The following is a 14,413-nucleotide window of genomic DNA, read 5'->3' on the forward strand; positions in this document are numbered from 1 at the left end:
CGGATCACTGACATCTCACCTCTGTCTGCGTGAGTTCGAGTCTCAGCCTCGGCTAACGTTGCTACATGAGAAAGCCTGCCAGTAGCTTCTCGTGGGTCGGTGGTTCTTCCCAGGGTTTTTCAGGGTTCTTCCTCCACCAATTATACTGGCCGCCATGTATAGCCTATCTTGTGCTGAAAAATGGCGTTAAACCCTACAACAACAACAACAACTAAATCTGCCAAAGTATAACTTGACTTTAAGCCTTTCATGTTTGCATAAATTGTAAATTAAAACATTTTTTCATAGCATCTCATAACATCATGAAGTATCTTAATCCTGTTATTTGGATATACATGAATAGCTTTCTTATTTGTCCATGTCTGCAGATACAACAGATAATGAAATGAAACTTATCTCTTACGATGTTTTGAACTGGAACTTTCAAATAATTTGATTTCTTATTTCTCCTGGAGATGGCATAAGACTTTTCCACAATGAGATACGCACTTGCAAAGTCAACAAGAAAGACCAGGGTTAGTTATTAGTTTTTAAACCACGATATATATAAACTAGCGATTACAACTGAGGAGAATTGGACTATTATGATTAGTTGAAAATTTGTCTGTGATTTGCAGACGAACGTGTAGTATTTTCTTAGGCTGAACACCGGTTCTTAATTTGTCTTTTACTTTCTCTTACAGGCTTTGGTAGTGATCTCAGCGGTAATGATATAACCTCACACAGATGTACACCAGTTGAGATGGAAATACCAACACCCTCAAACAAGGTCCAAGACAAAGAATTCATTAATTGGATAAAGTTGGTCTTGGTCCTATATTACATGAAATCAGGACTGCAAAACTTTATAATCAGAAGTCTCGCTGCTCTACATAAGTCCCTTAGAGAAAAAATTTGTAACGGTATGGACTTGTCTAAACTTCAACAATGTACAACGTGTAATGAAGATGTTGTGCGAAGAAATATGGCAAATGAGTCTTCAGTACAATGTGAATCACATTGTGTGTATTGGGTCAAAGAGTTGTTAGCAATCCATGTCAAAGGTAGCTGGAATAACGTTGATTGGAAAAAACTTAGAATACCGGAACTACAATTCAAGCCGTGGGAGTGTGCCAAGGTTTTCATATCAAGACAACTGAGACGTCCCTCAGCTAGCCTCCAAGAGTGTGATCCCCATGCACTGCTGACACTGTTTTTGAACTGCAAGCATTTTGGAGACAAACTTTCTGATCAAGGCAAAATGCTTGTACATCACGTGAGTTGCACATGCAAAAACATTCAATGTAGAATTATTTCAGAATCCAATTATCACATGATCTATCTTTCACACCACCACGCTAAGTATAGAGACAGTTTGATATACAACAATACATGCATAATATACAGATATATACGTATGACTCTCTAGTAAAAATCGCATTCCCTGCGGGATATGTGATGTAGAATAGGCTCATTGCGTCCTGTTTTAAGCATTTTACACACCCGCAGAAAGATGGAGCGAATATTGTTATGATGTTAGTTATCTGTTAGTCCATCTGTCATTTAACAATTTCGTTTCCGTAAAATGACACAAGTGTTCCACTAATTGCTGTTTCTAATCTTAATTGGTATCTTGCATTTGTGGCAAAGAGGGACAATATTAATTTCAGGGTCAAAGGTCAAGTTCTTGAGCTGAAGACAGAAACATGGTTGTTCCACAACAGCTGCAGTTTTCAACCATCTTTATAATTTATAGTTACCGAACTGGTTCGATATATTGCCCTTGAGGGTAAAAAGATCAAAGGTAAAGGTCACATACATAATACGTAGAAATAAAATATGTCCTCTAGCTGTCTAGCATGCGCCTTCAAACATGTTTGTGTTTAGCTTACAATATGGGTAAGACAGAACCATTTCGAGCTTGGTGTCAAAAGATTCAAGGCCAAGATCACTCCGACTGAAAAAAGAAAATGTCTCTTGCCTAATAACTTAAGTTCTAAACCACATACCCTGACTAAGGCTTGTTGAAAATTTTGCGCTTTATGTATGGAGATTTGTGACTTTTAAGAAAATCAGTGTTTTGCGGTACAACGTTTACGAGTTTCTTGACCAACTTTGTGCATGCCATGCTCATTTTAAAAAAGAGTAACTTGTGGAGTCTGAAAGTCATTGTTCACAATCATTGTAAGTCTAATAAGAAAATAATGATTTCTGCACAATTAATATTTTATGATTTATATTTTTCCTTGTAATCTAGCACTGCTGCAGTGCAATTGCAAAAGTCTATTGGGATTAATGTGTCATTTTTGAAAAGTGTCATCCTAGAACAAATACTTAAGTTTAGCAATAATGACCTATTCCTTTCAAAACTTGATTGAAACACAACGCATGCACATACTATATATATATATATATATATATATATATATATATATATATATATATATATATATATATATATATATACTTATTTAATTACTTATATCATATTTATTTACAAAAAGGGCTTGTAAGATGTTGGTATAAGCCAATTTGATATACCAGTACTATAGGTATATCGAATTGGCATCCGAACATGGCGCATTAATACGCATATATAAACTTTGTCTAAACAATTGGCTATCGCTTCTATGCTCTAGTTCAGTGATGGATTTCCACTAGTTAATCATTAACGATATACGAAAATAATGACAAAAATAATAGTAATATTCCCCGTTTTAAAAATAAATTAATCATGGTACGCAATTTCATCGAAATCCCTTCTGCTTTCCATTATCTCTCTATCTTGAGTTAGGGACAAAATACGCGCGATTCCGTGTAATACTTTTGTTTTCTTTACTGTTATTTTTATACAAAATATGCAATTAGGTTCTAAAACAGTTTTTTTTAAGTAATAAAATGTACGAAGGTCGCTCTCCCCATGACCATGTCTCCCATTGTGTTGGTGGTCATTCAGCTGCTTCATCAACCAACAATAGAATGGATAATAAATAAAAAATGACTTTTGCGAAGTGTCCCCAAACCCACACCAACCCCCCTCTCTATTTGTTGGTCTGTTAACATATATCAGTTTTACCACAGTCTCTCTCTCTCTCTATCTATCTATCTCTCTGTCTCTCTCTGTCTCTCTCTCTCTCTCTCACACACACACACTACAATCGTACCAAGATATTGGCTAAACTTCGTTAATAAACTAGCGTAGCACCTTTTGGCCCGTGTCATGGAATGATCTGATTTTATTACTGATGGTACAATTGACAGGCATACCTACCAATGCAAATGTGACAGAGAGGGAAAAAATCAAAACCATTCTAATGGTTAGTTGCGATGTTAAGTAAAGCATAATAATGACTTAGATCAACTGTAAATACATTTAAATGTTTGAATTACTTCTTGTTTCTTCATCGTTTCGCAAAGCTGATATTGCGCGTTCAGTGTTCAAGAAATCAACAATGTTGTGTTTGTTGTTCATTAATGCCTCAATGTGAACCATATTTCATATTTAAATCATAAGTGTCCTATATTTATTTGATTAATAAGAATGAAAAATAGAACATTAAAAGAGAAAAGGAGCAACTTATAAAATTACAAGAGGAATAGTGAATCGCAAAAATGTGCAGAACTAAATTTTGTGGCGGACGCACTGGGCAGACTACACTAACTCCATCAATATACAGTTGCCTGTTGTCAATCTTTGCTCGGTTATAAATGCTGGTATTCGTCTTTGTATGTGACATAAATCAAATATATGTATGGCTTGTATCCTGTATCTATGATATACCAATCGCTGTATAAATTTGTCACTAATAGGAAACTAGGCAATCCTTGTTTCTTTTTAATGGAAAATTTTTATATCTTTTTACTGTAAAATTTATATATCTCATACTATACATGTATTCTATAATGTTCTTACGCAATAACGCCTGAAATCAAAACATGTTTTGAACTTCGTATTTAACATTTAACTTCACCCTGTTGTGTATGGATACTTTCAGATTATTACCATACGAAACAACGTCATGCATAATTCTGAAATGAGAATTTCTGATAGTGTCTTACGGGATTATACAAATGAGATCATACAGTTGTTACAAGATCCGGACAGCCTGAAGTTAGAAGAGGACTGCAATACCGCAGTTCGAAATATCGAAAAGGTATGTTTATCAGATGTTTCAGCATCTCCACTTATAATTTAGCTGATATTAGTGAAATTTAGGCATGTTATTGGTATAAATTGTCATACCATTTGAGAACGCTTATCTAACAAAGTATTACGATCTGTTTTGTATCCCTAAAGTTCTAGGACATGCCTATGTGAAAATTGTATTGATCGTCTACAGATAATACAATAGCTTAAATATCTAAATCCTTTAGGACATTTGCTACGCAGATGAGGTCTGCATATTCATTCAATTTCATTGGCTGCTTTTGGTGCTGTCTATGATCCCACTTCCTTAGTCTGGTCTACGCGTACGGACGTATGCCGTTTAGTTCTTTCGTATGATAAAATTTTAATGTAGATAAGGTCTCCTTATTATGACAATTTCATAGGCAATTAAGCTGTTGCCTACCAATCAAACACCATGCATATGCATACATACATACATACATACATACATACATACTTACCAAATCTCTCTCTCTCTTTCTATCTATCTAACTATCTCTCTGTCTGTATATATATATATATATATATATATATATATATATATATATATATATATATATATATATATATATATATATACTCTTTTAATGCATGTTGTATTTAAAAGCAATACATTAATAAAGACTACTTCAGGTTTGCCAGTTTATTGATGATAATAGCAAATTAAGATTCGGGTTGCATACATTCATTCGCTACCATTCCCCTACATTTTATCATTCAGTGATGGAGATGTCTTTACTGTGGCTCATTTTCCTTTATATACTTGAGAGTTTCTGATGATTAACCATTAAAGCTCTTGAGAGTTGTTCATGATTAATCATTAAAACTTTGTCTTCTTTGTTGGTCTTTGTTGCTTCTCAAAAACTGAGATTTGCCCTGTAGGAAAGGCTTTCATTTTCTGTTGTCTAATTGGAGCAGCATGAAACGAAATATTTCATGCAAGATAAGTTGTATATTGCTATGGTCGTGCGTTAATGTAGCTAAATATGGTATTTGCATGTACACACAATTCGGGTGTACTAAATAAGAGGTTATCAGTCATTTTGAGAAATATGTTTGAATGTTTTGACTTCTATTGTTTAAAATAATTTTGGTGTGTATATTTTTTCTGTTAAGTTCTATTTCTGTTAGTTTACTCTGTATGCCTCCGTTTGCTTTATCCCTGTTGCAATTCAGAAATATTGTGGTCACATGACACAAAAATAATATCAATCTCAATTTATCGTCAAGATATCATGTGTACAAATTAAGTCATTTTCCAATGACTGACGAAAATCTAAAGTTTTGCCAGAATAAATCAGACATAGAGAGCCGATCATTCCTTGGTGTAAAAACTTTCTGTATGCACAATGACAATATATAAGAAAGTGAACTTGTTAAACTTGCTAAACATTCGAACTGCATATATTTGGTAAAACAACGAATCCCAGAGGAGTCCGGGGGAAGCACAAGAATGAAGAAAAAAATGAGAGGGTACCGACGGAAAATTTGACTGCATCATTGGCAGACGGCCGCACCCTACTGTTACCACTTAGCTGGTGTAATGGCTTATTACACAAGTTTGATCGATTTTGTGTTAGATTTTTGGATACCTTAATATTCCAGCACCTACAGGAATTAAGGGGATATAGTATACTTGATGTTCCTGTAACAGAGTCATGTTTTGAGTTTCTTCCTTTAAAACCACATTTTTTTTCAAACGTGCATAACCTGTGCATGATTTCTTTTCTTTCAAAATTAGTCCTCATTCTGATAGCATTGTATTATGATTATCTTACTAGATTCGGGGCTGTTGCGCATATCGGCCAGTATGCAATGACCGATACTGGCCATATCTTTCACCTACTTTTATTTAGTCCAGTCTGCTGGTGCTATGTCTAACTTGAACGAAATGTGAATACGTTCCTAATAAGCTGGACATTTGATAACAAAGCAGTCTTACAAACTACAAGATTAAGTGAATCGTGACCAAAAGCTTCCTCAGGAATAAGATTCTCCAAAGCCGCGAAGAAGCCATTTATATCGTTTGTACCGTTTAGCAGACAAAGCTTTTAAGATTTGTATTCATGCGTGATATGTCTGTATTCTTGCTTGAGTGTATCATGTGATATCGTCGCTGCATGAGTGTCTGAAAGTTTTGGCAGTGGTAGGAGCCATATATATATATATATATATATATATATATATATATATATATATATATATATATATATATATATATATATATATATATATATATTCAAATACTATTGCAGGCTCGTCAACTCTCGTCACTTTATCCAGTGAAAGGCAAGCTTCAAGGTAATTGAATGAGAGTAATATATGATGCTCTTTGAAGTGGTATTTTTATGTATATTATGTATTTTAACTTGTCAATACATTTCATGTCGATCGATGGGCAAAATAACGTTTGATACAATTGATCTTCCACTGCACATGCTACACGCCATACACATGCAGAACATCTGCGTGTGACCTAACATTGGTAAATCACAGTGATATAAATATATCAGACAAAAGAAAACACTTTTTCTACTAGGCGAAGATGATACTGTAAAACCCTGGTGATCTTAGCATTGTCTCTAACTGATATCTAAGCCAACATGGATAAAGTTTACAGATGTAATTTTCTGTCATATTGTCCAGTTTTGAAATGGGTTCAATGTTACAGTGATGGTTGCCATTACATAGAAGACAACATATCTTCTGGAAGATTGTTTTCTGTGATTTGTGAACGGGCAATGACTGTTGTGAAGGGGAAGTTGATGAAGATGTTCGGCACCCCGCAGAGGATATTGATAATTTCATGGGTATTAATTCATTAGCTGTATAGCAGTTTTCAACCATCTGTATAGTCACCGAACTGTGTTTATATATTGCACTTGGAAGAAAGAAGAATACTTTCCATTTGTGGGTAAAAATATCAAAGGACAAGGTCAGTAACGAAGAGAATATACATATATGTGCAAATAAAACCTGTTGTCTGGCTGTCTAGCATGTACCTTCCCTCAAAAGATCCATGGCAAAGATGACTCTGAAAAAGGAAAAATGGCTTTTGCCTAATAACCTTAGTTCTAGACCACATACCCTGACCAAGGCTTGTTGAATATTTGCGCTTTATGTATGGAAGACGACTTTTGATTTTTTGATCCAAAATTTAAAGTTGACGTTACATAATAACTTTTACGATATTTTTTGACCAATTTTGTGGATGGCATTCCCGTTGTTGAAAAAGAAACTTATAGAGTCTAGGAATCATTGTTCACAACCATTGTACGTCTAATACGAACATAATGATCTCTTCACATTTATGTTTTGTTCAGCACTAAAATATCTAGACCATATGTCGCGATTATATTGTCCAATTAGTCAATAATCTTAATCAAGCGAACCGTATATTCTCATTATGTTTCAATCACATGCTGTAAAACCTGTCCAACATGGTCAATTGTCAAGTTATCCATACGAATAAAATTTCGGAAACTTGGAAAGCAAAATACACATTTTCTTAACAAGCTGAATGTGAAAAGTATATATTGCAATAACTGTATCTAGTTAAATGTATACTTACGTATTTTTGGTTGTAGAATATCTGAGAATTAAACTGTAAAATATTATTTTATATTCTTAAAGATTAAGCTAGTCTTAAAGAAGAAATAAATTCATGGGTTGTAGTGAATTTTCTTGCGTTCGAAAACCACATGCTTTCAGGAATATAATCATTATATAGGATAACAATTTTTATGTATGGAAATATGATTATCGGAAATTAGTTCACATGCAGATTTTGTACGTTTGTATGATGAACACCACGTTGGAAACGTCCTGTCTATAATAAGGTATCGAAAGTGTATATCACATACATGAGAGTTACAATGTTATTTAGTGCAATCTGATATTAATAAATATCCAAGAGGAATAAAACAGTACAATTCTTTAGAAATAGATTGCGCAATGTAGAACATTTCCAAGTTTTCATTGTTTGTTCAACAGCTCCATTTACTTTTATGATTTATATTTTTAAAATATTTGAAGAATCATATGAAGCTCAGAATGGTTTACGCAAGATGGGATCCGTATTTGTACTTGGCTAATCAAAAATAGACAAGGGTTTAAATAGCCTAACAGCAACTCGCAAACTATGAGAAGACTGACCAGAGATATTGTTATCAAAGATTCGCATTGGAACGAGAGATTTGAACCTCGTATTGCAAGTACATGAACAATGTTCCAAATACTGAATACAAAAGGGCATTTATTAATTGGATAATCAGACCGAGAAAATGTATCGAGGTACATGGGAAGTACTTTAGCTGGATACGCACTGTTCACTAATATTGAACCTTTTGTACAACGCACTAAGATTCAGAGGCTTTTAATATCCCCAGTATTATATTGACAGGAAACGGGTCTATTATTCTGGATGAAAATTATATTAAGCACATCTTCAGCAGAGCATTTTATGTTTTCGGTGATCTAAAAAAAGCCAAACATTTTTTAGGTTGAAGATAATAAATTCATTGCGACAAGAATGATTCATGCCTATAAGTAGTTTGGTTTTTATGCATCCATGTGCCTATACCTTTTAATTTAGATAGAAAAACGCTGGGTTCTCTTATCTTTGAAATTTCTTTCTTTTGAAATAGCTTTGACCACCACCTTCTTTTTTTTCCCCAAATATCAATACTCTACCTATTTCATGATATAAATAATCTTAGAGAAAACCATGGTCACTGACCCACCTAACCTTTAGCACTCACATTATAAACAACCCCATATACAACTTACCCACAAAGTATAACAGTAAAAGACACTATAACGCCAATCTTACGAATCCCCCAAAAAACAAAACAAACAAAACAATAGGCCACCACACTAAAAATCCCCCATCCCCGCCCCCGAAATTACCTTCAAAAAAGATTAAACAAACAGCATTAAACCCAAAACCTTTGTTGTTAAAAAAACTCAAAACAAAAAGAACATAGAGCACCATCACTCAACTGAGACCATCACATTTCAAAAATAATAGCTGTAGTAATGGAAGCTGAAGGTTTGTACAAATACAATTAAAAAGAAGTAAAACATTGCTTGAGACTGGAAAATATATTTAATTTCAAATTTACCGGGGAAACTTCAAACAAACAGGTTGGGCTTGTCCACCTGCGGCTTCAGGAGACAATAGGACAATAGTCATAAAGCCAAGTATGCAGGTGGTCTAATAAAAAACTGTTTATTGTCATAAAGTGAAAAAGCAAACGTATTTAATATAATACTGTAGATCTCATGATTGATCAATCTAATTAAATTTAAGTCTTGATATTATATGGTTTGCACAAATAAAGAACCTTTGTGCATGTCTAAAGTTGTTTTGTTATTATGGACTGCATTATACCCTTTAATAATCTCATTTCATCGATGTCAGTTCCCTAAGCATATAGCTTGTATGTTCACAACAATTCCCATATTGGTACAACATTAAGGTCATCTTCTTATTCCTTTGAGAAATACTAAAAAGTTTACCTTCTTTTGCAGTCACTCGTGCCGTAAAACTGAATATTTCCTTACAGTTTGTTGTCACAAATACCTATGTCAACTATAATAGGTAACTAACTTGCATCAGCGTTTCAGATTTCATTGTGTCACATGTGTGGACGTTTAGCTTGTTGCAGTGGAAGTGATGCATAGTACTTAACTTAAGCGCTGCAAAACTAGCATAAAATGGTTTAGTTAATCCTACGTATTATTGTTATTCTCGAATATCATATGTTTTTATAAAGTTTAAAATATTTCCTTTCGAAGGTACATATCTATACATTCGTTCTCCTAACATTTTCCATTTGTTGTCAGTATTCATTAGTTTATAGAAATTTTCTGTCAAACCCATAGGTTTCATATTGTCTCTAAGACGTTTTACAGTTCTACTATGGACGAATTTAACCATATCATTTTATCAAATGAAACTACTCTGCTTCGTTTTTAGATTTGAATCTACAGTAACATCAAATTTTAAATTACTGTGGCTGTCGCAACTTCGTTGGTGCAACGTTAGTGTTTTTGCCTTCTCAATAACTATATCAATTCTATAGAATTTTTTAACACGGGTTGCAAACCTAACGAAAGATAATTTGCATGTCTGCAATTTAGTCTACTAAACGTACTTTCAAGGTCAAAGAATCCAATACTTTGCAGGCTGAGGAATATCGCATGTACTACACTGTATTGACTAATTCTAATTTTGAACTCCATCATCGAGACTTTACTTTTGTCAAACGTGATCACTCAGAGGTTAAAGTCGACTCACATGAGCTTTGGATTATTACAGTCCAGTAGTTCTCTTTTCTGTCTCAATCTCTTCAACACCAATCGATCAGAGGGGATCATTCATCTGATTCGAAGAGAAAATCTCTTCAGATAGACTGGGAACACATGAATTTATACAGATTAAAGTTTAGGTCCATGACAGTAGATCAGTAGTTGTGAAAAAACAATGACATGTTTGGTGACATAGCGATCGTTTTAGATTTCTTATTGTTTGAAGTTTTAAAGTTTTGGTGATGTGTGTTGATGGGGGTTTTCATATATTTTGCTTGCCAGTCTAGGATTTGTGTTAAATAATAGAGATTGGCTGGTATAGGTATGTAAATGTTTGAGGTTGGTGGTCTAGTGTATATTTTGTTAAAGTTGGGGGTTGAAAGTCTCAGGTTTTTAAATGTTGAGGGTGCTGGTCTATATTTTACATATGAAGTGTTCATGACCTATGTTTTTGAAAAAAAGACTTGAGAGTTGGGAGTCAAGGTTTTTGTGTCAGCTTATAGATCTGTTAATCAAGCGATTTCACTTATAGTTGTTGGGTATGCTTTTTCAGTTTTATAGTTGGTATGCTTTTTCAGTTTTATAGTTGGTAGTCCAGGTTCGTTTTAAAGTTGAGGTTTGTTGGTCTAGTGGTTTTTAAATTTAAGGGCTGGTGGTGTGGATTCTTTAAATATCGAGGATTGGTGAGATACTGTTTTTCTTGTGTTCTCTGGTTGGTGACCTAAACATTTTAGAAGGTTTAATGGTTGGTGGTCCAGATTAAATTAAATTTTGAATTAATCGTGTTCTTGTGAGTCTTTTTGCTGTTCTTGTAAGGGTTGTCTTCCGTGCTTGGTGGTGGTGATCTGGTGGCTTTTCTTTAGATGTTCAGGGTTGGTTCTACGTTTTCTTTAAGACAGTTTAATCATGAAATGTTCTTAATTGAAAGTGTTCATGGTCTATTTCGGTTCTTAATTGTTGGTGGCATAGATTATATATATATATATATATATATATATATATATATATATATATATATATATATATATATATATATATATATATCGAGTGCCATTTTCTAATATTCTAAACTAACCATCCGTCGTATATTCTAAAAATGGACCACTATATGAAACTAGTATGTTTCAATAAGTATAAAAAATAAGTTTCCTTATGTAAACAAAAACACTTGTATTGTTTCATTTAGAAGATGTAAAAAAACCTTATCATTTGTAAAGGACATGCAAGAAATAAAAACACCTTCTTACGCAGTCTTATATCAACTATGAACATTACATACTACTACTGAGTAAAAGACATTCTTGGATAATATAACACTTTAACGTGTATCTTGATCCCATTTATTTGCGATTAGTTTGCTTTAAATAAATACATGACTTCATTTTGGCATAATAATTAATCTTATATTTGAATGATTGTTTATTTTCTTTTCAGTTTGCAGAAATGATGCAGAATGTAATTAAAATGATCCCGGGAGAAAGCATAGGTAAAACTACACACATGCACTCATATAATTGTCCAGTTACAGCAGATTATAGTATTTCTAGGAGACATCAACGAAATGGTTATTTAAGACAGATTTTAATAAAATAGAACACTAACCACGCGAATTTGACCCGTAGAAAAGGAAACATATTGGGCTATATCTACTTTCCAACGTGGTATAGTGGTATAGTCTACTTGACTCTCAATAAATCCAAGTAGAGAATTAAAAGCTTAGTACGTTAAGAGAATGACAGATTGTATTGTTTGTTGTTATCAATATGCCATTCACTTTGGAACTAAACTCTTGCAACACCCAGTCGATTTTGAATATATATATATATATATATATATATATATATATATATATATATATATATATATATATATATATATATATATATATATATATATATATATATATATATTGGTTGATTCCACTATTTTTTAAATAAACAATTTTGAATTCTTGCATGGTACCACATTAATCTGAAAAATTGAATATTTCTAAACAGTTGCATCTTATCATAATCCAATATTGTCACATTTACCTTTGACTTATTTTGCTTCCGTTTTTGAAAAATTGTCAGACTTATCACTGCGTTGAGTTTTTAATAAAAAATGGTAAATTGACTGTTTTGTCGCATAGTGTTTAGTTATTTTGTATGTAAGAGTCTGCTTATATGATTACATTTCTATATATTATATTGTAGTTTTTTAAAAAGTGCCATAGATGGAAATCAAACAATATTTTTGAGCAAATTTATAAATGTATTTAATACTTGCTTAACTTACTTTTCTCCTTTATATATTGTCAGCGGTATCTTAAATGTACAAGTTCATATAAGCCACTATGTAAAACATTACATGAATAGCTAAAATAGAAAATCGGATTTAAATACTTTATAGTTTTAAAGAGTCAGATGAATACACGAAACATTCAGTAAAATCAGTCCTTTTCTACAGAAAAAGACTATTGAAAATCATTGCAGAAGTAGAAGGACAAACAGAGATAATCGTTTTGGGTTGGCCTGCGAACCTTTGAATACGCATCTTACACGCTACAAATTTAGCTTCTGCAACTAAATCTTAATTTTGGTGAATGATTATTCCTCTTGTGAATGTTATATATATTTGCTATTTTCAAAACTTCTGTTATTAGCAAAAAGACTTATTTTTTTTACATTTGTTTTCTTGCGAAGATTAGACATTTGTTTCCAAGCACACTATTTTTATCAACTAAGCAAATACTTATCAAACTAATTTTCAGAGCTATGTGATAAAAATGTTTTTAGTGCACTGAAAGATGTAACTGTGATAACTATGGTTCTTGGTCAAATAATATATCTCAAGGTATTGACATTACTTTCAAACTTTACTAAAATATAGAAATTAAATTATGGTAGTTTATTGAACATCGTATTTAGCTTTAACATACATAATAATATTCGTCCTGGTATGTTTTCCTTTTTTACCATCAGCTATAATTATGGCCTTTACGAGTGTGGTAAGTGCAATTATTATGGGATTAGTGTTCACTTGGTGTTAATATCTTCCACTTGAAAACGTCATGTAACATTTGTATTTGCCCACCTAAGGTTTGAAATAAATGTCCCCCACCCCTGTTTATACTTTACAGCAGCGAGATACATAACAATGGACCATGATTCGATATACCCTGTTTTCCATCATCACTTTTCATGTGATATTCCTGGTCGAGGTCCCAAGGTCATAGGCCGTAAATATATATGGGTTACTGTATTTGTATACGAAATATAAACGATTTTTTGAGTTATACTGCACGACCTTTGGGAGTGCAGCAGTAGACCGAGAAATAGTTCGTATTTACCCATACAAATACATTACTGTTTCTATTATATTAATGCACTGCTCAGCGAACTTTGAACTTCGTCGCGCAATCGACATTAGTTTAAAAAAATTGTTTTTGTTCTACTTAAACTTGAAATATATAGTCATATTTAGAATTAATGCGCATTGAGAAAAAAATTGCAGTTGGTCTGGAATGGATGGATGTTGTGTTTCTGTTCATCTAGCTGAATTCTGCTTGTTATGTACTGGATTTCTTGGGTCAGTTCAGTGCAGGATAATGTGATTTCAGTTGGAAATGTAATTAAAATTACAGTACGATTTCGGTGTGTATCAGTTTGACTTTGACATAGGTGATGTCATTCGAAACTGTAGAACTAGCTAAGAAATAACCTGTTGAGAAAATTAAAGTAAATGTAGTTTATTTATTACCATTCTTACTACCAGCAAAATGACACATATGTTTATGCACTGTCACTTGTATGGACCCCAGCTATGACCTGTATCATACATACTTTTATCACTAGCCTAACATTGTATCAAAATAGTTAAATGGGGAAAATTGAAAAACAACTCTTGTGTGACAGTCCATTTAGCCAGCGGAAATAATACTTTTTCATCGTCTTGGCTTATTGGCTCTGAGGA

General features: G+C 33.1%; 1 protein-coding gene across 1 annotated transcript in view; it reads left to right on the plus strand.

Annotated features, from left to right (window-relative positions):
- LOC149786281 (uncharacterized protein CXorf38 homolog) overlaps window positions 1-14,413 on the plus strand; it is a 77,107-nt gene that overhangs the window by 47,822 nt on the left and 14,872 nt on the right. Inside the window, exons 3-6 of the mRNA XM_089976666.1 lie at window positions 684-1,255; window positions 3,975-4,133; window positions 6,403-6,448; window positions 11,901-11,945. Of these exons, the coding sequence (XP_089832792.1) occupies window positions 684-1,255; window positions 3,975-4,133; window positions 6,403-6,448; window positions 11,901-11,945 (822 nt within the window). The remainder of the gene's footprint in view (window positions 1-683; window positions 1,256-3,974; window positions 4,134-6,402; window positions 6,449-11,900; window positions 11,946-14,413) is intronic.

The sequence above is a fragment of the Sinohyriopsis cumingii genome, chromosome 12 (genome assembly GCF_028554795.1).
Source record: "Sinohyriopsis cumingii isolate HCF-2022 chromosome 12, ASM2855479v2, whole genome shotgun sequence".
In the NCBI taxonomy this organism is placed as follows: domain Eukaryota; kingdom Metazoa; phylum Mollusca; class Bivalvia; order Unionida; family Unionidae; genus Sinohyriopsis; species Sinohyriopsis cumingii.